Consider the following 23,886-nt stretch of genomic DNA (forward strand, 5'->3'; position numbering starts at 1 on the left):
ACCCCGCTCCTCCCAGCGACTAGAGTTCCGCCACCCCTCCAACCATCTCCTCCCCCCTTGCGGCCACCGGAGACGGCCGTCAGGATGGCCAGCGCGGGCGCCGTTGAAGGTGGCGGTGGGAACTGCGGCGCTTCGTCCCTCTTGGTGGCGATTGGTACCTGGGGTGGTGGCCCCTGCCGTTGAGGAAGCGTTCGCAGGCGATGTGCTGGCCAGCGTGCTCGTGAGGGCGGCAGACCGCTTGTGGAGTTTCGTTCGCGCTGCGGATCTCATATGTGTCAGATCTGGTGGTACAAGATCCCGCCTCCCTGCTACCTCTTTCGCTCTGTACATCGTGGATTGCGATTTGCTCGTTGGCTCCGGCGTTGGTGAGCATGGTGGAGTAGCTTGGGGCCCGGGGAAACCTTGGCCGGCTTGGCTGGCCCGACAGCGGCGACGCCCAACGACACTGCTTTCTTCCATAGGGGCACTGCTAAGGTCCCCAACTCTCCACCCCAAGCTCCTGCCTGGGTGAAAACCCACAATCCCCTATGGATTTGGCAGCGGTGGCGCCTTACGTGTCGTGACCTTCCTGAAGGCGTCGTCAGTGACCTTCCTCAAGGCGTCGTCAGGGGTGTTGGGGCTCGGATGGGAGGATGTGCAGCGTGGGATTGAGGTTGCTTGTGTCTCGAGCTTGTGTGGATGCGGTGTGGGCTGTAGGCACTGTCATCTCTTCTAGTTGGTGCTCTCCGGTGGTGGTGGATGCCTCTCGGCCCCGGCATCTCGGCGTCTCGATCCTGATAGTAGGGGATAGGGTTCCCCTTCCCGCCGGCTGTGGTTTCATGTAAACCGGAGAAACCTGGGTCTTCTCACGGTGGTGCTCTGCTGCCTTGCCTCTCGTATTTCTGCTCGGTTCCCTGCTGCCTCCTCTTCGGCGCCCGACTCTCCATGAAGCTTTCCTTCTCCAATTAGTTGGGCGTGGACACTGGCGGTGCTGGCGGCATGGCTTATCCCAAATCGAGGTGGTCACCCTAGGTCCACCATGCGATGTGAGGGCGGCATCCTTCTAGCTCTTGGGTGAGCTTCTCTGAATCTCAACTGTACGGCGCCTACGAGCCATGGCGAGGGGGTAGGGTCCCTCTTCGGTGACAGAGAATGAAGTTGGTGTTTTCCCTCCTTCCCTAGGTGCTCCTGGAGCAATGTCCATTTTTGACGGCTGGCTTTGTCTTGCCCTGCTGCTCTGTTCTTGATTTGTAGGATACTAGTGTGGAGTACTCTCCCTCTAGCAAGCTGCAATCTTCATTTTCCTTTCTTCAGTTAGCTTGTGTAGGCTGTGGTTTTGGTTTGCTTACCAGCGCTCCCCTTTGTATCAGTTTGGTCGTCGTCCTTTGTGTTGTACTAGATGACCTGGTTGCGCCAATGGCGCAAGGAGCGAGTTAGAAGGAATGTTATTAGTACTGAGTAAATAGGAGATGTAGATGGCAAGATGATGCAATGTGAATTGTATTACAAATAGTGGATATTCATATATAGAGCAATATAAATGGATTTCTTATCTCATAGAAGCAGAAAGCTTGAGTAGACTCGGTCAGCATAGATATATCACATGGATACAACATAGCATCATGCATTCCAAATTTATATATGACCAGAGAGTAGTGCCAAAAGCAAACGGGTTCTTAGGGTGAAGCTATACACACAAAGCTTCATATGCTATTTAGGTAGCTTAGTAGAGTAAACATGATGACCAGAGAGTAGTGCCAAAAGTAAACATGTTCTTTAGGTGAACCTATACACAAAACTTCACAGGCTAATTAGTTAGCACGGTGTCGCTGGTCATTTAAATAAAGTTGTTATAGCCGGTAAGCATCTTCCAAAGGTACATAGGCATGGAAGTAGACACTATTTAAAAGGGATGAACCAACGTGTTTCGAATCAGCTGCATAGGGTCATTAGTCAATCAACTGCATCCTGCAGATGAGCAAGTTCATTCTGCACATCAACATCAGCCTTGTGGGGTCATTGCCGTTTGTAGAACTGGTTGAGTATACACCGTCTTTAGCTATGTGATGAATCCCAGCAAAAGTGTTTTTAACTTGATACATATTGTCTGCAAAGCCTTTGCTAAGCTCTCTGATCTTCCAATTCTGCTCTTTGATCTACTTTTCTTTGTCTATTAACAAACCAATTAGATGCAATTCTCTTTCCTTTGTTTGTTTCAGTTCGTTCTAACTATAGTCCTTGAGCACCTTGGCACACACAGCCTCCATGTATCTGATAACTCGAGCCGCTGCAACATCCGTTGCAACTTCTATGGAATTAGATGAATATCCAGATAGTGCCATTGCTTCAGCATCATGTCGCTGATGCCGCGTGCTGGGACGGAGCTTGATTGTTACTGCAAACCTCTGTCCAACTTTGCAGTAGTAAAAATAGTGGTTGCGCGAGCTGCAGCTTAATGAAAATGACCTCAAGCATGAACTTGTCTGTGATGTCAACCTCCTCCATGATAGGTTCTGTTCACACATAAAAACAAAATCAAACCAGATACTGGAACCATTATATGTGCAAGCAATAATGACCTAAAGGTAGATACTTACATGGCATATTTATACATAATAAAGCATATGTAGTAGATCTACGAACATGCAAATACGTACTCAGATAGCATCTTCATATACAATGGTTTATATTTCGAGTTCATGCTAGGTTCATGGCTTTATATGAGATAACCTGGAAATAGAGGCAAAAAACATAGAGATAAAGCTGGCAACTAATCAATATAATCATCTTCCAAGGAAAGGCAAGAAAATAGTGTGCAACAACAAAGCTTTTTTTCGAAGAAAGCAAAGCTTTAGTTATTTCTTCAGTAAGAAACCAAATTCAGAAATCACAGTTCAAACAGAGAATAAAAGCTCCCCTATAGAGCATATAGGCAAAGAGTTAAGAACAAGCAGATCTAAAAACCAATGCCAATGTAATACTGGTATCATAAGCAATAGCTTCAGATTGTAAAATTCATCAGCAATGCAGCCACATAATTTTCACTCTTCTGTCTGTTTTTCCTATCACTCAACTCTCTATTTCTAAACCGCACCAAAACAGGGAAAGCCACAGGCATCTAGGGCGGAGATGAACTCAGACGTATGTACATTGGAAGCACGCATATGAAAGCTAGAAGGGGAAACCACAAATGTAAAGAGTGTGTATAACAACCACACTACACAGACGATAGGTCAACTATGCTTCTAATCACTATAACAGAATTAGCAACTACTAATGTATTGGGCAAGTTGAAGCCTAGGCAGGGAAAAATAGATTGGAAAATTGATTTGGTAAACATATAGACTGATATCACCCGAAAAGAATCTCATGAGTCACACCAAGATAAATGTAATAAGAGTGAAAGAGGGGCATTTACATGAACAAAACATAAATGAGAGGTAGGCCTAGCTCCTGGCTGATGCTGATGCTCTTATGGTTAAAACCAAAAGCGAAGTACCATGGAAGTGCAACTTCGAAAATGTGTAAATCTTATCTTCAGAAACAAATAGTAGTGAATTTTCAAAGACCTAAACACTACAACAAGGACAAAAAAGTAAAAAAAATCAAATTTATTTTGAAGTAACAATGATTGTTTAAAAGGCTGGACTAAATTAGAATTGATAAAAAATGAATTCAGACCTCCTCAGGCTCAACGATCGATCTCATCACCCAGAGTTCAACATCACCTTAAATGCAGAGTAAATTCAAATCTAAAATGGTTTCATTATTCCACTGACTCCAGCTACAAACAATGACCAGCTCAGAAGCAAGGAATAAGCCAATGAAGTAAACTGCTCCCTAAATGAAAGATGTCATAAAGCAAGGGCACACACTCGGGAAAGATAGTGGTAATAGGAGAGCAGAAGGGCAAATGAAAGATAAAATAGGTATCGCTATGAATCAAACAACCAACATAGGGAAAAAATCCTAAGGATTCAAATCCTCCTCCATTCCTATGAAAATCCTTTCAATCAAAGGAGCCCTAAGGAGTACATGTAGATAGTGGAAGAAAATAACAACTACCTAGGAGATAGCGCACTGGCTATAGCGCAAAGGAACACCACTGGCCTAGAAGAAATCGTTTCCTGTAAACAAGCATCATTAGGAAGGTAGAACCAAAGATATATGGACGCGTAGAAAAAAAGGAACCGCTGATGCATACCTCTCAGACTACGACACCTCTCAAAGCAGATTCCTCTTAACATTCCCAGCTTTCGCAACAAATCCTTCAAGAAGAAACCAGGCACAACACTGCACGCCGGACACAAGGGTCAGTTCTGATGCAATGCATAAATTGTTGGCAATCAACCTATGGTCCGATGTAGAAGACAAACCTATGTAAGAATCTTGGACCACCACAAGGCCTCTACCTACAACCAACGGCAAGCAACAACCTACAAAAAAAAGTATAGCCTGCACATCAGCCCATGGTCAAAGAATCACTGTTGTTGGACAGCGAGAATACAAGGAGAAAACGGTTCAGTGAAGAAAGGGGAAAATTCATGGTCTATGAAGAACGAACTACAATCATAAAGGATCAACGGATCAGACACGCACCTCAACCAGCTTCAAAGCCAGCAGCAGTCATTGCTTCCATGCATTATGAATCTTCGCATACTCAGCTTCGGCTGTTCGAACACACTGTAGGGTGGAACAGGAGGCTCGACAGCCGGCGGTGTGACCTGCGTGGCTAGGTGGACCTTGCGCGTGGAGTCACGGTCGAGCAGGAGCAGTGATGGGTTCCAACTTGTGAGGATTTATGCGTCATACATATATAGTCAGTACGCATAGTACAATAATAGGATTGTTCCTCAAGGCACAGAAACCATCGACCGAAGTATATAAACACCTGGTGTAACCCTCCAAATTAAGTAGATGTGATGCACGGCGTAGAGAGGGTGAGCTCCATGTTTACTTCGGCAAGGCACATGCTGTAGGCGTCCCATGATGCACAGTCGTCGTCGCCATGTTTAATCCTCGCGTACTTGGTTTGGCACTGCCCTTTGCCGATGCTCGCCGTGTTGATCATGTGACGAGGCTAGGAAAGCCTGCAGTAGCACATGATGGTTGTAGTGATTGCTGCCCGTGCACCTCCTCATGAACCCCAGTGGGCCTCGACCTCCTCGCCCGTCCTCCCGGCGATGAGGGACCAGCTGGATACATATATTCGTCATTCGTCATTTGTCAGCAGCAGAACATAAAGTTCAGATCATTTCTTCAGCTCCATTCAAAATCTAAGCGTACCTGAACATGAGTCGTCTTCTATTTCTTGAGCCACCTACAGAGATTAGAACATTTGTATATTCCATTAGAAATCAAAACATCAACCTTTGCTAGCTTAACCAAACACACAAGAGTTATATTGCAGAGCAGAAAAATCCTAGTTAACTTTTCCACCACACGAAGTAATCATAGTTATGTAACATGCATCTCAATCCTCATTCTATGGCTCGAGAGGAGAAAAATCATAAAACAGAGGAGGCAGATCAGCCCATGCCTAATGGATATCCATGTTTTAGTAAAGCAGAAGAATGCATGTTTTCCAAAACTATCTCGCACAAATTAGCACAGATCAAGGAAGGTCACCAAGAAAAAACAGCAATCTAAAAATTAGCAGAGAGGAAGAAGCAACACCGGAATAATGCTTTGAAAAGGTTGATTTGGTGTGAGCACAAACTGTGAGAAAAATCCAATGTGTATGTTTAGTCTGTGTATCAATTTCACAAAAGTGCAGGACCTAAGTTACTGCTGCTCAGCATAGAGTAGAACTACCCTCGGTTGCAGCCTCAGCCCATATAAAATAGTCAGTCTACCAGCAACAGTGGCTACAAACCTCTTATAATCTCGCGTAACTACTTCAGAATCTGAACGTACAGTAGAGTTCCTAACTGAATCAAGGGAAGAAATGAGATGTTATTATTTTAAATGAGATGACATTTTCTAATCTAACTGAACGTATTGTAAGTACATCAGTTCCTGACATGGCAGTCTCACCAACAACAGTTTTGAAGTTAAAGTGAAATTGCACAAATTTTGTTTAAGCCACCACACCCCTCTTTTCAGCTTAGATGCCCTCAAAAAAATCATAAACATATCACATTAATCAGTCTATATACATGACTTTACTCGATAATTAGAATCACTATGTGTTCCCGACCCATATATGTAAGAAAATCTAAGTGTTGGCCATAGTAACAATAATATATCTGGCAGTACTTAGGTGTCATGAATCACGGTAAGGGTATGTCTCTCTTCTCTTGTTCCTATACCTCTATTACCAAAAACTAACAAGCACACGAACTCAGTCGAATTCAAGTTCCTCAGAGAACAATGAGATGCACACTGAATGTCTGCTAATGCTTATGATGGGAACCACCCTTAGCTGAATTGAAAAGGTAAATGTGTAGTCACCTGGCTGCTAGAGCATACAGAAGATAAGCATGGACGATGGAGAACTAACACCATGGACGCCTCCTGTACATCAGCAACTGCACCACCACATACAATGACTGCCACTACCATAGAACATCAGTCCGCCACTGAGAAGATGAGCTTGGCCCGCGGATCGCCGAATCGACGGGCACATCAACCCCACCAACGACTGGATGGGAACACACCCATCTACAAGGGAGATGAAAGGAAAAGCAAGAGCACGATTACTAAGTTGGACAGAAAGGAAGAACAAAACACAAATCAAGAAAAGAAAATAGGAGATCATCACCACATATAGGACGCATCCGGCAACGAATTCCCTGCCACCGACAGTGACTTTCATCAGGACCCAAAGGACCTATACAAAATAAGAACAACAGAAATAAAAATAGAAGACCGTAGAGAACTAAAATTAGGAAAATAAGGAAAACTAAAACACGCATACGGTTGTGCTGATGGCCTATCCCTCATTGCACATGGCATGGACATCCTTCACTGAAACTGTGGCTGCCATTGCCTAAATGCCTAACCTCGCACCTCCCTGACACAAGAGATCAAGCCAACCTATATCTGAACATGTAAAAACTAAAAATAAAATAGGAAGGAGATGCAGTGGTGTTGTGCAACGGGGAGGCAGATGGCGCCAGATACTTGCTCTTGCTGCTCCGGCTGGCGTACGACCTCTACCTTCCACTTCTTGCAAGGCCCCTGCAGCCGACAGCTTCATCCATGAGTCAAAGGGAGGAAACGTGAGGGACAAGCAGTTACAGCTTTACTAATCAAAAATCAAAAGAGGGAAGAAAGGAACGAAGGAGGAACCTGCGAGCATGAGGGCTGTACGGAGGCATATTTGCTCCACCTCGGTGTGAAAGGCGACGAGCCGGCGGCGCTCCTTCCGGTGACCCTCACCCATCCATCGCCGCACCTCCCTTTTCTCTTTCCTCTTCCTTTCTCCCTCCTCTCCTTCCTTCTCTCTCCTGCAGATCAAATTGAGCGACATTGCCGTCGCCTTTTGCCTGTAGGTTGTCGCCGCCACGGGAGAGAAAAGTGAAGGGGAGGAGGAGGCGGTGCAGTGGAGAGCAGGGGAGGAGGAGGCGGCGCAGAGGAGGGAAGGGGAGGAGGCGGCGGCGCAAAGGAGGGCAGGGGAAGAGGGGAGCGGACGGATTGGCTGTTGAGGGATGCGAGGGATTGGTGGCTAGGTTTTCACCGTGCACCCCCACTTCTCTCCCTTCTCTTACCCAGGACGCACACGGGACACACACGAGAAGCTGGGCCCGGGGACATTTGAGGCCCACCTGTCATGCACGAAAAGGCAAAATAAAGGAGTCAATAAGGACCAACGGCCAGGACTTTGACAGCACCGTAAAAAATCCTGTCGCTATGAAATCGTTCGATCGAAAACGATCGCGCGACGCAAAGGCCTCGGGTGGGCGGGTACTCTAGGAGCCTTTATATGTTAGATGATGTAACTCCTGGCCGGTTGATGACTTTGTTAATTCAAAACTGGGCTCTTCACGAGCCTTCGTTCCAAAAATATAAAAATAGATCGGTTGTTAACTAGGAATATACAGAGTTGGCGGGCGTGTGTAGTAGTTGTTAGGTCATAAAATCCATTTTATTTTTAAAAAATCATGTCAATCTCTCTCTCTCTCTCTCTCTCTCTCTCTCTCTCTCGCAATTCTAACAATCCACATAAAATATTGAAGAATGAAGTCAGAACTGGGCCTTGAGAGAAGGAATGAAGTTCTTTCACTTGGCTTGGCCAATTCCGGCCCGCCCAATGTTTAACATTCTTTTGCACCTAGCTGGGCCTGATTACCGGCCTCAGTATTTAACTATAATTGATGGTTGGAAAAATTATTGTTGAGTTGATCACATTTACGCTCCATCATGAACTTCACTCTGCAATGAATCACATCTACCACGTCTGGACGTGTGTGTATATATATGGCATAGGATGGTATATGTCCACTGATCAGGGTCTCAACGGACCACCGTCGGGACACCCACTCCGTACGGTGAAGTGCTGCCCTTCCATCCCAAGGACCGCAGGAGAGCTGCTGCTGGAAGCACCGGCGTTGATGTGCTGCAACCTGCTGTCCATCGCCGGCGGCGTCGGCTTCCAGTGCCGCTTCCTCTGGTTGATGAACCGGTTATTGATCTGCCTCGTGTCGAGCCCCGTCGACTCAGCCAACGCCAGCTTCTCCTGTTCCTGGAACGCACGCACGTATGGCGCCATTAGCGCTTTTATTGAAGCTCCAACCAAGATACGTAACGATCTCCATGCATGCATGCATGAACTCAAAGTACGTACGTAGCCAAGCACGTACCGATGGGTAGGGCCATCCCTGGTGCAGCTGCCACCAGTGCAGGAGCCTCTGGTGCGCCTCCCTCGGCAGCCTGCCGCTCTTCTTCTTCTTCCCGGAAACCTCCTTCCAGAGGCTTCTCAGGTAGCCGCTGTACTTGTCCAGGAGCTGGCTCTTCTGCTGCATGCCCTCGCCGGTCTCTTGCTCATCTTCAGAAGAAGAACCCCCGCACAACGTTAGATACACGCATAGTGTGCTGTAAATTGACGTAAATATTGTCACTAGTGACACTAGATCGATCGGTTTGCTTTTGCTATCATCGATCGACGATCGGCTGCTGGCTGCACATGTAACCACCAGATCGATTACCACAGAACATGCATGCTAGCACGCCCCACCACCAATCCACCACCACCACACCATCCAACATCGAACTGATCATGATCTCTTCCAGATCAAGCTAATTGATCCTATGCCCAATCATGCAGGCACAAAAAAGCTGGATAATAATCGGGCGGTACGGCCATCGGAGGCACAGAACATTTCAGTCAGACGTTCACATGCCATGCATGTATGCCTGGCGAGATCGCAACCGCATCGCCTAGCTAGGCTAACATGCATATGCATCAACGGGCGTCTTCACACGGGACGGGAAGATGCCCGTTGATGCATATGCATGTGGCCGTACGGGCCGTTTCAGCATGCATGTGCCTCCATGCTTCTCTTTTCCAACAAAAGGCAACGGGTGTCTCATACAGTACGCCTCGTGTCCTTTTTGCTTTTACTCTCATAATAATGGAGCATCTAGCTAGCAATGATTTGGGACAACTAAGTTTTTGTGGTTGATTTGCAATATCTACAACGTCAAATCAGTATCATAAGATTCACCATAAATATATTTATATCTTCTATTTGATATTGTAGATGCTAATATAACCATTCTATAAAGTTGATCAAACATAGAAATGTTTGGCTTTTGAAAATAACAACATGTTTTGTATACTGAAACAAAGGGGGTATATATGAGCCTAGCTCTAAGAGCAAGGCTAATGGAAGCGGATTTGTAGCACCCGGGTGCTCCACACCCCTATACGAACATTAAATTTTAAAAATATCAAAGAAATTTAAAAAAACTGAGATTTTGGGATATCAAACCTAGGTTCCCGATCTACCCTTCGTGTGAAATTTCGTGAGAAAAAAATACCAGGAAGTGTATTCGTGGCAAAAAAGACAAAAAAACTTTCTATGTATGGAAAAAACTGTTTGGATGAATTTTTGTTCGGACAGTATTTCATTCGCCACGGATACGTTTCCTAGTATTTTTTTCACCAAACTTCACACGGGAGTAGATTGAGAACCCAGGTTTGATATCCGTAAATTTCAGATTTTTTTAAAAAATTGGTATTTTTTATGTTTAATATTCGTATAGGGGTGTGGAGCACCCAGGAGCTCATGTGTATTTTCCCAAGGCTAATGCTCATATACATATATATAGTCAATCCAAAAGCATATCCATATGGTAGACGCTAGCTCTACATATTATGTCACTAATGTCTTACCCACTGGCGGAGCTATGTGTATTACTGCAGGTGCCATGGCCCTCCCAGCTCTTGGACTTTTTGTGAAGGAACTCTGTATTTGGATGCCCTAAATTGAGAGAAATGGAGTTTTTGACCCCTTTAAAAAAATATTTGGTCATTTGCCCCCTCGGTCATCTGTCGCTAGCTCCGCCACTGGTCTTACCCATCTTTTTCTCTTGCAAAGTGTGTTGAAGTCCATGTTGCAGCCCGCTATAAGTTTACAACCCACTCCTCTTCTCTCTCCCAAACTCATAAAGAAAACTGAGGTGGCAACTCTTATAGCTTGATTATGTCCCAGTTCAGCAGTGTCTTCATACATAGCTATGGTAAATAAATAAAAAAAAGGGGCATATATGTTCCTAAGTTGACTAGAAATACTTCTTGCTAACTCAAGAGATGTCAATGGGTTTTGTATCTAATGAAAATTTGGTAGTTACATGTTTCTATAACCAGAGGGCAATGCGTGTTTTGCCGCACCGTTCTTCAGTCATGAGTTAAGTTTTTCTTTCCATCCTTATACGGCTGGTTGCTTCATTAATATTGTGTGTTTCATCCGACGTAGGCGGGCTTTTAATTACATTTGTGTTTGTTTGTTTTTTGTTGGCGAAATAGGGTGTCTGGTGTGCGAGGTATACTAAGTTGTTCTACGTGTGGGTATGCCGTTATTACACGTAACACATCAATTAACATATGGGCGTTACATGTTCACCTCAAAGTAAACATAAACGTAACACACAATATATTGATTCACTCCCTTATTACTGGTCCCATCAGTGACCCCTTAAGCCCTGGCACACCAGAAGCTAGCATCCCTAGGGAGCTTAGTATCTTAAGTACATGTACAATCGCATATTTCTACCCTAAAGGTGCCTATATAATTTGTTTACTAAACTCTGGTCTTTTATTGTGACCAGAATACAAGTCCCCTTGAGTTGTTTGGTCTATAGTCATGGTGACCTTAAATATACATCCATATTGTAATGTGCATAATATTTTTGACACCTGGTTGTGGGTATCAATAAGAAGCTTTCCTCTCATATCTTGATGGGGGTGATGCCTTATGTTGGGTTCTTTCGCTATCCAAGAACGATATGGTTTTTGACAAAAAGAAGACTTGTACTCCTTTGCAGGTTATACACTCATTTAAGTGTTGGTCCCATAAATGGTCTATGCTTCAGCGGTCGGAGCACATGAAGTTGTTCAAACTAGCATGTAGGCGGTGTGAACAAATGATCAGGGATAGGGGTGCAAACTGGTACCCTTTAGAGCATTTTCTGGCCCTCTTTATTTCTACTAAATAAACTCAATGAGTCAGAGGGAACCCCGAGGGTCACAAATTTACATCCCTAATTAGAGAGGTGTTTACACCACATGAATGCCGGTTTAGTGTATGGCTCGTGTGCAAGTTGTTTACCCCATCGCCCTAAGACATTCTTCATTTTTTTTATGCCAGACGATGACTGTTATTTTTTGGGGGATTGTCGAGTTGATGGGGCTGTGCGCATCTTGCTATGTTGATATCGAGTTTATACTCCTTGCGGTTATATCACCTTTGCCATGTTTCTTTTATAAGGGGAGAACCACGGCCTCTGGATCACAAGATGCACACAGACCACTTTAAGACATTTAAGAGTCCTAATTAATTAAGCTAGAGGTTCGGTAATTATACACACCACATGGTACGCTACACTGACACTTGTTTTCTTTCATAGATGACGACACATAGACGGCGGGGCGCCTTCGGCTTGCTTCAGTACTTGTAGTCGTCGCTAGGTGGTCTACGGAATCTGGATATAATTTTTATTATTTTTTGCGTTCGTTGTACTACAATGATTAGAGATGAATAGATCGAAAGTTCCAATAAAAGAAAGTATTCCCGCAAAAAACAAAGATGATAAGTAAGTATAGGATATGCCTGCAAAGCTGCAACAGTCTTGGCATTATCTCAAACTCCCAAACCTAGAAAGACAAGCCCGCAAAAATACTAGTAACTTAGTGTAATTAAGCATGCACACACCTAGTGCAAACGAGTCGATATGGGCCTCGGCGCTCCTCAAGAACTGATTGGCGTCTTGGATTTGCCTCGTGAGCTTCTGACTGTACTTCACCAGCATATCACGGTAGGTCTCCTGCACACACACACAAAAGCATATATATCGCTAGATCCATATATGCAAATAATTGAGCTCCAGCCAGCTAAACTAATCATGTAATACTTGTTACCATGAACTGGTCGAGCTCTGGGTCCGCCGGCTGTTCCTGCCTGCCGGCTGAATTTGGCCGGAGCTCGTCGACGAGGGAGGAGAGCCGACCAACGACTTCCGGCGGCGCTCCGACCTTATTAGACAGAGAAAAAATAACAAAATAAGAAACAGCAGGGCAGCAAAGATACAAGCTGTGCTCGTCTATATATGTACAGTACGTACTTTCCGGCAGTCTATGAAGGCTCCGAGGAGAGCCGGATAGAGAGGATGCGACATGATCTTGGCCTTGATCGTGTCAGATGATCTCCTGTTGTGGCTGGACTTTCCATGGTGTTCCGGGGCCGGGAGCGGTGCTGCCGGCGGCGCCTTTTCCGGTGGTGAAGCTGATGTGGATGCGGCGTACTGATCCGTTGCGACGAAGGAAGGGGTAATGGCTGCGGCTTTGGGGCCGCTCCCAAGAAGAGGGAGCTGATCCATGAGTTGATTGTCCGGCTGGTGACTCGGCCGGCGAGGTCTAATCGTCGGAGGAAGCCTATTTAGGGCAAATGGAAGTTGTCTATTTAGTTGCCTTAAATTCTGGATTGATTTGTGAGCGTGTGTCTGGTTTGCAGTTACTGTCCGGGAAGCACAGTAGCTGGACAGTCATATGTGGGGAGGAAAAGGGTCCAATCATCGAAGGGAACAACATGGTCGCTGTTAAGTGCGCTGTTCACGAAGTGTGCAGTTGCACTGTCGTGAGCAAGCAGAAAAGGTATGAGTTAATTATGCAAAATCACAATTTTAAGAGGCCTTTTACAGTATATCACACATTTGAAAAACAAATCATTCATGAAATCATATATTCCAATCTTAAATATACTCCCTCCATGTGAAGATACTTTCGGAAAATGGATGTATGTAGAATGAAAATATGTATAGATATATCCATTTATCTGACAAGTATTTCGAGACGGAGGGAGTACTATACAATGAAACAGATGTGCTAGAGGTTCCTAAAAAAGAAAAGAAAAACGTTCGGTCGTCGATCTGGTGGACCATCACTTTATTGGTAGATTATAAACATATGGTGTGAGTTATTTGTATTATGGGACGGGAGAGTACATGATTGTAGCAGATAGATCTGCATAATCGTCCCTAGACAGGTTGCATTTGTCATATTACTGTACATGAATGGATCATAACATTTAGATCTATATAACTATACCTAAACTGATCACATACATTAAATCTATATAGTTGTGCCTAAATATATAGGCTTCGTTGGATCCACATAGTTATACCTAAAATGACCACATCCGTTCAATCTTCAAAACTGTACCACTTAGATCTGCATAATTGTCCCTAGACAGATTGCATTTGTCATATTATTGTACATGAATGGATCATAACATTTAGATCTATATAAATATACCTAAACCGATCACATACAATAGATCGATATAGTGGTGCCTAAATAAATAGGGTTCGTTGGATCCATATAGTTATACCCAAAATGATCACATCCGTTCAATCTCACAACTGTACCAAAATATATACTCCCTTCGATTCGAATTAATTGACGCGGCCTCTATAAAATGTAAAATGAAAATTGTATAGAGGTTGTGTCAATTAATTTGGATCAGAGGTAGTACTATATCATAACCAGTAGAATTTCATATGTCAGAAAACAAATCACACATGGTGGTTCAACATTATAGCAGTGAGACATATCTCACATTATGCTTTTAGGTGTGCATATTAATTATTTGTTGGACCAGCCTTCTAGCACATGGCCAGGCACGAGCTGGCCAGGCGACGTGCTCCTCCCGATCTACCCTAGGCGGCCGCCACCACCTCCTTAACTGTACCAAAACACATCAACCAGTAGGCTTTGTATATCAAAAAGAAATCACAGTTAATTGTTCAACATTGTTGCACTTAGACAAATCTCACGTGAATTTTCTTAAGTCCACATATTAATTAATTATTTGTTGAACTACAAATGAAAAGTATATGTTACACCTGATTTAAACATGTTATTCCTTGCCACATCAATGCTAATCTCATGCTATAGATAGGTACAATGTTGGGATGCAGTAAAAGTATCAGAGTCAGTTGAAACATTACTATTACCATTTAGAATATGCACACAATTCGTAGTGTTGGTAATTTATACAATTCTTTAGCGGCGATTATGTGTCCTAGACATTGGGTTTGGACGGATGCCATCAAGTATATGAACCCTGTTTACCGGTGCTCAAAGTTCGACACGTGGCTTCCTTCCTTGCCTACCAAGACGCATCGCCGGCCAATCATTCGTTGCGTCACGGTTGGAAGGAAGCCGCGGAGCGATCATCTTGTGATGTCGGCGTCGCGCCACAAATAAGGCAGGCAGCCGGTCCCTGCTCCGACCGTGCAATTTCTTTCCTGAAACAGTAACACACGATGCGAATTCGAAGCGGAGCGTCCCTTTTTGTTAGAAGCCGTTCGTTCCCGGGTCGCTCGCTGTGTTAAATGGGTTGTGGCTGTCCTCCCTCCCCCGTCACTCCGAGGTGTTTCATGGTGAAGCCATCCATGTCCAACAGTGCCAGGGCTTCATCTGTGTCCTTTGTTTTTCATTTGGGATCATATCGTATGCTTCATCTGTGTCTGTCTGTCTGTCCGTCTGTTGCTCGATTCATTGCAACCTAGCATGCATGCATAGAGAGTTCAGTTCAGCCCAGGGGCACATGACATAACAGCCGGACAAAACAAGTTACAAGTTTGGCACATGTAGATAGACAGACATGCATGGCTTGGGTTTCACAACAAATGAGCTCCGAGGTTACACGAAAACAGATCATGCTTGATCACTGCATCACCAGAGCATGCAAGGCTCACTGCGTTCTGCTCAAGGAATGGAATGCTTACAGTTACAGGAAGTGGCTTGGGTTGCTTCTCAACTTGTTCCTCCAAGGCTTAGATTTCTGGACTCCTTTGGAGGGGCCTGTCACCTGTGTGAGCCTCAAGTCCCTGTGAATTATTCTCCACTATTAAGGTAAGCTGGAATCCAAATCAATAAAGCCTCATGTACACATGGAATCTGAATATTTTATACTTTGACACACAGCGATATTTTTCCCTGTCAGCCCGCACGGTGGCGGATGTCTTTACCGTCCTCTCCTGTCCTGCCGGTGAGCCAAGTCCAGTCCCTTTTTTCTTTTTTTATTATCATTATTATTGATTGAGAAAGAACGCCAAGTCCAGTCCAGTCCCTTAATTGCACGCTGGCTCGCTGGCCGGTCCCTTATTTTGGAAACCCATCGCGCGATCCATCCTCCCTCCTATTTCAATTCAAATTTGAATTGAATTGAATTTCTTGCATGTACGTACGTACGTATGTGTGTATGGACGTGCACGCCTCGCTGATCGGAGATGACCATGTGGCCCTTTAAGCGTCGGACGATGCGTTTGAGCTTGCCCCACCCTCGTCGCCTCCCGCCTACTCAGACTACTCAACCCGCCGGGTGTCCGTCGTAAGTGACCGTCACTACACCCACTTGAGGATGCGCTCATACGATTCCGGAGTGCACATCCGCGGCGCCGGCGGAGCGGGCACTAGAACCCACCGCTGCATGCGCGAAGCAATAGCCGGAGGCCAACAGACGGCCGGCCCGATTGAGCTGCCCTCGCAGATCCGCGCGCGGGGCACGAAGCACCTAAAACCAAAGCCGTCACTCGATCATATATACACACACGCGCAAGCACTGCTCCAGCACGGTGCGGAGGCCCAGCTTGTCCTTGTCTCCGACATCATCACTGAGGAAGGAGTCCCAGCCGTCGTCGCTCGAGCCATCAGAGTGACTGCTGATGTTGGACATTATCGCCGACGCTCAGGAGTTGACGGATTGGAGCGAAGCAGAGCAGAGTGAAAGGAGGCCAGGGTTTGCTTTAGATGGGAATTTTGTGGGGCCAGATGTGCCCGGGCGCGTCAACGAGCTTCAAGGTCTTCATCATATATATCATCCTAGCCAGTAGCTTCACGTACGTACCACACATGCATGCATAAAGAAAAAGAACTTCTTTGCATGCGTGCATGCACGTCACCCACCGAGCTCCTGACGCGATGATGAGCTTCAAGCCTGCTTCAACGTTCACGATGCCATGTAATCATTTTTTTGTTGCAAAGACATAAAATCTATTATAAAAGATTCATCGAAAGTATCAAAAACATCTCAAACATAATAAATATAACATCGGGTCCATGGACCACCAAACGACAATTGACGTCGGCGGGACGAACCGTGGGCGCGCCCCTGCCACCGCTCTCATACTAGAGCCGCCCTGACCTTATCGGTGACAGTCGAAAAGTCTTTGATTCGGAGCTGCCCGCACGAAGCAACGGCCGAAGGTGGAGGAGGCCGACGGACGGGCCGGGCGCCGCCAATTGAGCTGCCCTCGCAGATCCGTGCGCGGGCGCCGCCGCACCTAAACCGGAGCTGCCGTCGGAGTTGCTGCACGTGGTCACACGTGCTCGGGAGAAATGAAACGGGTTGGAGCAAAAGGAAACGGATCGGAGTGAAATGAGGCTAGGATTTGCTCTGCATGGGGATCTTATGGAGTCGACGTCTTGAAGGTCTTCATCATATCATCATAGCTAGGAGTAGTATAGCTAGTAGCTTCACGTACCACACAATACATGCATGCATAAAATGAAAAACTTGTTTTCATGCACGTCGTCGGCCTCCGAACCAACCCTCGCTGAGTGCGTGCATGCGTTTTATTCCATCTCCTTCCACCATGGCCAGCCCGTGCATGGATATATAGCTCAACACCAAGCATCTTGCGGTTACACTTTGCCGTCCGCGTCCAAATTGCTGCACTGCACTCAATTCCATCTGCATCGGCCAGGGATCGATGATAGATCGAGTAGATAGGCCAGCTACTTCGAGCCGGCGTCATACCGCGAAACACGACCCATCCGCCGTCCTCCCCGGATGTGCTACGTACCACGACCGGGCTATCTTGCCATGCACGAACGGATTGAATGTGCACAACCCGTTTCTATCTTTTTGGGAGCAGGCGATGCAAAGTTTTTATTTTTTTGGGAGTCATCGACAACATCATATGGCATTCCCTTAGTAAACATCTTTTTTTGCAAAGACATAGAATATACTACAAAAGAATCATCGGAAGTACCAAAGCATCTTAAACACAATAAAATATAACATTGGGTCCAGTGGCGGAGCCAGAAACTAGGAACGCCCCAGGCAAACTACTAGCTACAGTAATAAACAGTATAAAACTAGCTACAATACACAAAGGAACACAGCCTCACGCCCCAGGCCACCGCCTGGGCAGTCTGGGGCTTGTCTCCGCCGGCAGGATGAACTGCGGGCGCGGCCCTGCCGCCACTCTCATACTAGAGCCCCCTAACCTTATCGATAACTGTCGAAAAGTCTTCTGCATGTGCCCCTAAGGACGAGCACCCTAGACCCACAACCATCGACGTCGCCGTTTTTCTCCTAGGATGGATCTGAAGAACCTGATCTCAAATCTCGCCATTGTATATATATGCATGGTGAGAAACCTTAACCTCATGCGCCCCGAGGAGCTCATAGAAAACCTAACCTCATGGTTGACCAGAGAAGGATCGTAGGCCCGAAGGACTGACTCGAATAAGAAATGCGGCCATCCGTACGAGTGACGCCCCTGCGAGGACTAAATGCCTACCTATCTATTAACCGGAGCCAAGGCACCAGGATTCAAGTGGCCACCGCCGTCCGGAGATAGTCGTGTCAAGCGAAGCCTAGCCAAGCAAACATGAAACAAATCTTATAATCGTTTCTAGTTTTTCTTTTTACCGGCTGTCCTGGTGTTCTCATGAAAAGAATTGCCATGTACATTGAAGGCACAAAATAAACAGTGTTCAATAACTAGCATTTCTCAAAATCATATATACTACTAGTAAGCCGGATTTAAGACAAGTCGTTATGTGATGTGTGGTGTTGGGTTGGGCGTGTCTATTCACTTCCATAGTATGTTCATTAGTGTCGATTGCTACTCACCTGACCCAAAGAGATGGCTCAGTAGACAACACAAAGCTTCGAGAGCGCGACACGGTAGATGGATTGGTTGGACGTCCTTGCGGACAAGGTGGTCGGTGTTGGGGTATTGTAGCCTCAAGGGCCACTCCGATGAGACGCACTTGGTGTATGAGAGAAAATAAAATACGCCCTCCTTCTCATAATAGAATAGCGTTTTTGGCACTAGTGTGGTGTAAAAAAAATGCTCTTATATTACGGGACGGAGGAAGTAGATGGTAACACACTGGTGAGTGGGTCTCACGTGAAAAAAAAACCGAGCTAGAGGTTGCAGGTACAAAAACTAGCCAAATACCCATGCGTTGTCCGTGTACAAAGATACATTAACGCGAGACGTTGGTGAAACATCATCAATTGCTATTCACGGTGGGTACGTCACATGTGACCGGTTTAAGAACGTGTTTCTGCGATGACCATACATCATGTTTATTATCTATCGCAATGATTGGGTATGGCTGTTTTTTGTAACGGATTTTGTGATAACCAATCAAGGCACTTTAGGCCGGGGTGATGGAGATGGTGAAAGGATTGACGGGTTTTATTTAGTAAGTAGCGTGATCCGCGTGACATGGGGCATCCGTCGTCGGATCAAGAAAGGATGGACGGCTGAGATTGACGCCATGAGGGCAATCCGTGGGAGGACCGGGTTAACCAATCAGCGCTCACTTCCCGGTCTTTCGCGAATAATTTGGATGGCGCGCGCGCTCATGGAGACAAATGAATCTTATCCAACCAACCAACCAACGGAGGCCCAAACCACCCACAGACCCAATCTCTTCCTCCTCTCGCGACTCGCTCTGCGCCGCCGCTTCCGATTCCCTTCCCTCAACCACAACCCCACCGCCGCCGGCGGCGGTGTCGAGGGCGACGGCCTCCTCTCCCACACCCGGGCCTGTCTCCCATCGGCGCTGCCGCCCTACCCTCTCCCCTTCTCGATCTGGATCCGATCCGGTCAGGCGGCGTGCAGATCCGCCACTGCGTACTCCTCCACCCAACCAACCGACGCCGACGACCACCCGTCGTCCTCCTCCTCCACGACCACGCAGCGGCAGAGCTCCCACCCAGCCATGGAAGCCCCCTCCTTCCGCGCGCCAAAACCCTAGTCGACCGAGCATGGGACCTCGCCATGGAGTGGTACGGCATCAATCCCCTCGCCACCTTCTATTTCTTCTTCCTGTTTTCTTCATCACCTCTCGCATCTGATGCGTGCGTTCCATCTGTACGTGCAGTTTGGGGGCTATGGAGGAGAGGGAGATGCTCCCATCCGATCTGGGGAAGGAGGATGCCCACCATTACCAGGCTGCTCAACCTCACCACCGTGATTATCTTGCCAAGGTGACCTCTTTCTCCCGCTCCCCCACTGTTGGTTTCGATTCAGGCTCCTCTGCCCTTCCTGATGCGGTTGGATTCCTTAGGCGCGCAGGCCACCATGCGGTGGATTCTTCGTCCTGAGATTAAAACATTCATCCTGCGATTGTTGGTGTGACTGCCGTCGTGAGCCCTGGCCTGAATAGCTTCGTCAGGAAGAAGAAAACTAAGAGAGAAGAGACAGACTTGAAATTTTAGAAATGTTCAGTTTGCCCACTTCATAATGTTCAGTCATTTTCAGTAGCTTGTGCAATGTTCTGGTCTGGCGAATGATTTTAGATGTGCAAAAGGGCAGTAGGTTTTCGGCATGGTCTTGGCATAAATATTGATCGTCAAACAGTTCTGGGTGTCGCATCATATGCTATTAATGTCATTCTGCCACCAACAAATTACTCACCTGACATTTTTGCTCTGTGAATGAAATACAAAGGCAACATTTATGTTTTATTGCCTGCAATTCCTATTCATGTTCTAGGCTTGGTTGAGTTCTGCTTTATTTTCTAAGAAATTATGTGTTGGGTTTGGCACCGAGCTACTGCATTGTTTGGACTTGGCACTTGGTTTCGTCGCTGCTAAGCTATTGCAAGTGATTCTGTTTATTTGTACCTTACAAGTAAGTGCTCAACTGATTGATGGTAACGCTATACTGCATATTTTGCTCTTCATGAATGGGCAGCCCCTTTCTCTTTGGATGATGTTATTGTTCTAATAGAGAGCAATTTGTTGTAGCGACGAATTTCCTTCCTCCCCTTCCATGGTTGCAGCGATTTAATTTCCCACTAGCTAGCTCGGTTGGTTTGGTTTGTTTGGTTTGGGTGCACCGATCCATGTAGTTTGTTTCTGTTGTAAAAAATCCATCAACTCAGAAACAATTAAGTCTTTGGTTGTTCCTGTTATGAAGTGAGCCCATATTCCATCGGGCCAACAGGCCAGCACATATACATGAAGGGAAATAAGCAAAGAAGCCTCTATACAATATGATAACTACACACACAGCACAACCCTGTTCTAACACCCCCCCTCAAACTCAAGGGGGATCTTGGACATCGAGTTTGGACAGGAAAAAGCTGTGTTGGGACCGTGTCTGAGCTTTCGTCAGAAAATCAGCAAGCTGAAGCTCCGAGGGCACATACTGAGGGGCCACAATTCTGTCTTGCACCTGAGAACGAGTGTAGGAGGCATCAACACCGATGTGCTTGGTGAGCTCATGCTTAACAGGATCACGGGCAATGCTGAGTGCCCCAGTGCTGTCGGAGAGCAGAGGGTCGGTGTAGCAGTGGAAACACCAAAATCCTGAAGAAGCCATCGTAGCCAAGTAATTTCTGCAGTCACGGACGCCATAGCTCGCAGCTCAGCCTCAGCACTGGAGCGAGATACAGCATTCTGCTTCTTGGTCTTCCAGGCAATCAGGAAGGAGCCAAGAAAAACACAATAGGCAAAGAGAGAGCGGCGATCAGTGGGATCGCTGGCCCAGGTAGCATCACAGTAGGCCTGAAGCTGAAGAGAGCTGGAGCGAGGGAAGAATAAGCGACGAGTCACGGTACCACGAAGGTAACGAAGAACACGAAGAAGGTGACTGTAGTGAAGTTGAGTGGGAGCAGAGACAAACTGACTTAGAATGTGCACAGCATAAGAAATGTCAGAACGAGTGATGCCTAGATAGACAAGGCTCCCAACAAGATGGCGGTAGCGTGTGGGATCTGCAAGGGGTTCACCCTCACCAGGACGAAGATGGAGACCAAACTCCATAGGAGTGTCAACCGTGCGCTGATCAGTGAGGCAAGCACGAGTGAGAAGATCTTGGATGTACTTCTCTTGAGAGAGATAAATACCCTCAGGGGAAGAAATGATCTCAAGTCCAAGAAAGTAGCGAAGAGAACCCAAATCAGTCATCAAGAATTGCTCATGTAGACGTTTCTTCACAAAATCAATGAATTGGTGGTCAGCCCCTGTGATAATCATGTCATCAACATAGAGTAGTAAAAGGGTGCGACCGCGAGGAGAAGTGTGAATAAACATAGCAGGATCATGAACACTAGCAGAGAACCCGATCCTTGTGATGACGGCGGAGAAACGCTCAAACCAGGTACGAGGAGCTTGTTTCAGCCCGTAAAGAGCGCGCCGAAGGCGACAGACAGTGCCATCAGAGACAGTATAACCAGGAGGCGGCTGCATATAGACCACTTCCCGCAGCTCACCATTCAAGAAGGCATTCTTGACATCTAATTGAGAGATGGACCACTGCCGAACAGCAGCAACAGCCAAAAGAGTGCGAACAGTGGTCATGTGAGCAACAGGAGCAAAAGTCTCATCATAGTCACGACCATACTCCTGCTGAAAGCCATGCGCAACAAGACGAGCTTTGTAGCGCACGAGAGAACCATCTGAATGTGTCTTAACCTTGTAGACCCATTTGCAAGTGATGGGTCTAACGCCTGTAGGCAGGGGTACAAGGTCCCAAGTGCCTGTGCGCTCAAGAGCATGAATTTCCTCTGCCATAGCATGCTGCCATTCAGAATGAGCAGCAGCCTCACGATACGTAGACGGCTCAACAAGAGTGGTAGCAGCAGCAACATAGTACGCAGGAGGCTGGAGAGTGTGGCGATCACGCAGATTATACCGAGGAGCAGGAGGGGTAGGTGGTTCTGAAGGAATGGGACCCAACAGGGAAGGAGTGGAAGTGGAAGTGGGCGCATCCGAGGGAGAAGGGTGCCGAGCACAACGGGAGTAGACAAAAGGAAGCGGAGAGAGAGGAGAAGTGGAAGGTGGCGCATCAGAGGGAGAAGGGTGTTGAGCACGACGGGAGTAGGTAAAAGGAAAAGGAGAGAGAGTGGATGGCTCAACCCGAGTAGGAGAGTCGGGAATAGAAACCTCATCCTGTGTAAGCTGAAGCTCATGAGCAGACACAGGTGAAAGGCTAGGAGTGGACCTACCAGGTGACGATAAAGGTGAAGAATTAGGTAGAGTCAAAAAAGAGAGAGGCTCGACTAACGACTCGGTTGTGGCAGTAGAAGAATGACGAGGGTAGAAGGAGCGAGACTCATCAAAAGTGACATCTTTGGAGATTCTCAGTCTTCGAGCAATAGGGTCCCAGCAACGGTAACCTTTGTGCTCCAAACTGTAGCCAAAGAAAACACATTCAACAGATTGAGCAGTCAATTTGGTGCGTTCATGAGGGTGGAGAAGAACAAAACAGGCACAACCAAACAGGCGTAGACCACTATAATCAGCTGGACCATCACCTAGATGATCAACTGGTATCCCTCCCTGAAGAGCAACAGAAGGCTGAATATTAATGAGATAAACAGCGGTAGAGACAGCCTCAGCCCAAAAGTGCGGGGGAACAGCAGAAGATAAAAGAAGAGCCCGAGCAGTCTCAAGGACGTGACGATGTTTGCGTTCAGCCACCCCATTTTGAGTGTGTGCACCAGGACAGGAATACTGAGGAAGGGTACCCTGTTCAGCAAGGAAACCACGAAGCGCACGAGATAAGTACTCGCCAGCCGAATCAGCACGAAAAACTCGAACAGAGGAATCATACTGAGTGCGAACCATGGTAGCAAACGACTTGTAAATTTGAAGCACTTGACTACGAGATGACATAAAGTAGATCCAAGTGTGGCGAGAAAAATCATCAATGAAAATTATATAATATTTGTGACCCCCTTTCGAAACAAAGGGGGCAGGACCCCATACATCAGAGTGAACAAGTTCAAAAGGTCGTTGAGAAACAGAATTACTAGAGGGATATGGAAGTTGTATCTGCTTGCCAAGCTTACAACCCATACAAGTTAGTGAACTATCACCAGATACAGACCCTAGAACACCACTCCTAACCAAAGAAGACAAGCGGGAGCCACAAATGTGACCCAATCGATGATGCCACTGAGCGAAGGATGTGGTGGAGGTGGCA

General features: G+C 46.5%; 1 protein-coding gene and 1 long non-coding RNA gene across 2 annotated transcripts; both read right to left on the reverse strand.

Moving 5' to 3' along the window:
• Positions 1-1,809: 1,809 nt before the first annotated feature.
• LOC119294614 lies at positions 1,810-4,671 on the reverse strand. The gene is made up of 5 exons (XR_005143484.1): positions 4,579-4,671; positions 4,356-4,415; positions 4,184-4,272; positions 4,045-4,106; positions 1,810-2,492 (listed from the first exon to the last, which is right to left on the reverse strand). It is a non-coding gene; the product is annotated as an uncharacterized LOC119294614 (long non-coding RNA).
• A 3,659-nt stretch (positions 4,672-8,330) lies between these two features.
• On the reverse strand, positions 8,331-13,020 carry LOC119292427 (homeobox protein knotted-1-like 4). Its single transcript, XM_037571272.1, has 5 exons — positions 12,766-13,020; positions 12,563-12,676; positions 12,357-12,468; positions 8,784-8,968; positions 8,331-8,665 (listed from the first exon to the last, which is right to left on the reverse strand). The coding sequence occupies exons 1-5, from the start codon at positions 13,018-13,020 to the stop codon at positions 8,429-8,431; spliced, it is 903 nt and encodes a 300-aa protein (XP_037427169.1). The 3' UTR covers positions 8,331-8,428.
• Between the last annotated feature and the right edge of the window lie 10,866 nt (positions 13,021-23,886).

The sequence above is a fragment of the Triticum dicoccoides genome, chromosome 4B, assembly GCF_002162155.2.
Source record: "Triticum dicoccoides isolate Atlit2015 ecotype Zavitan chromosome 4B, WEW_v2.0, whole genome shotgun sequence".
Taxonomy (NCBI): domain Eukaryota; kingdom Viridiplantae; phylum Streptophyta; class Magnoliopsida; order Poales; family Poaceae; genus Triticum; species Triticum dicoccoides.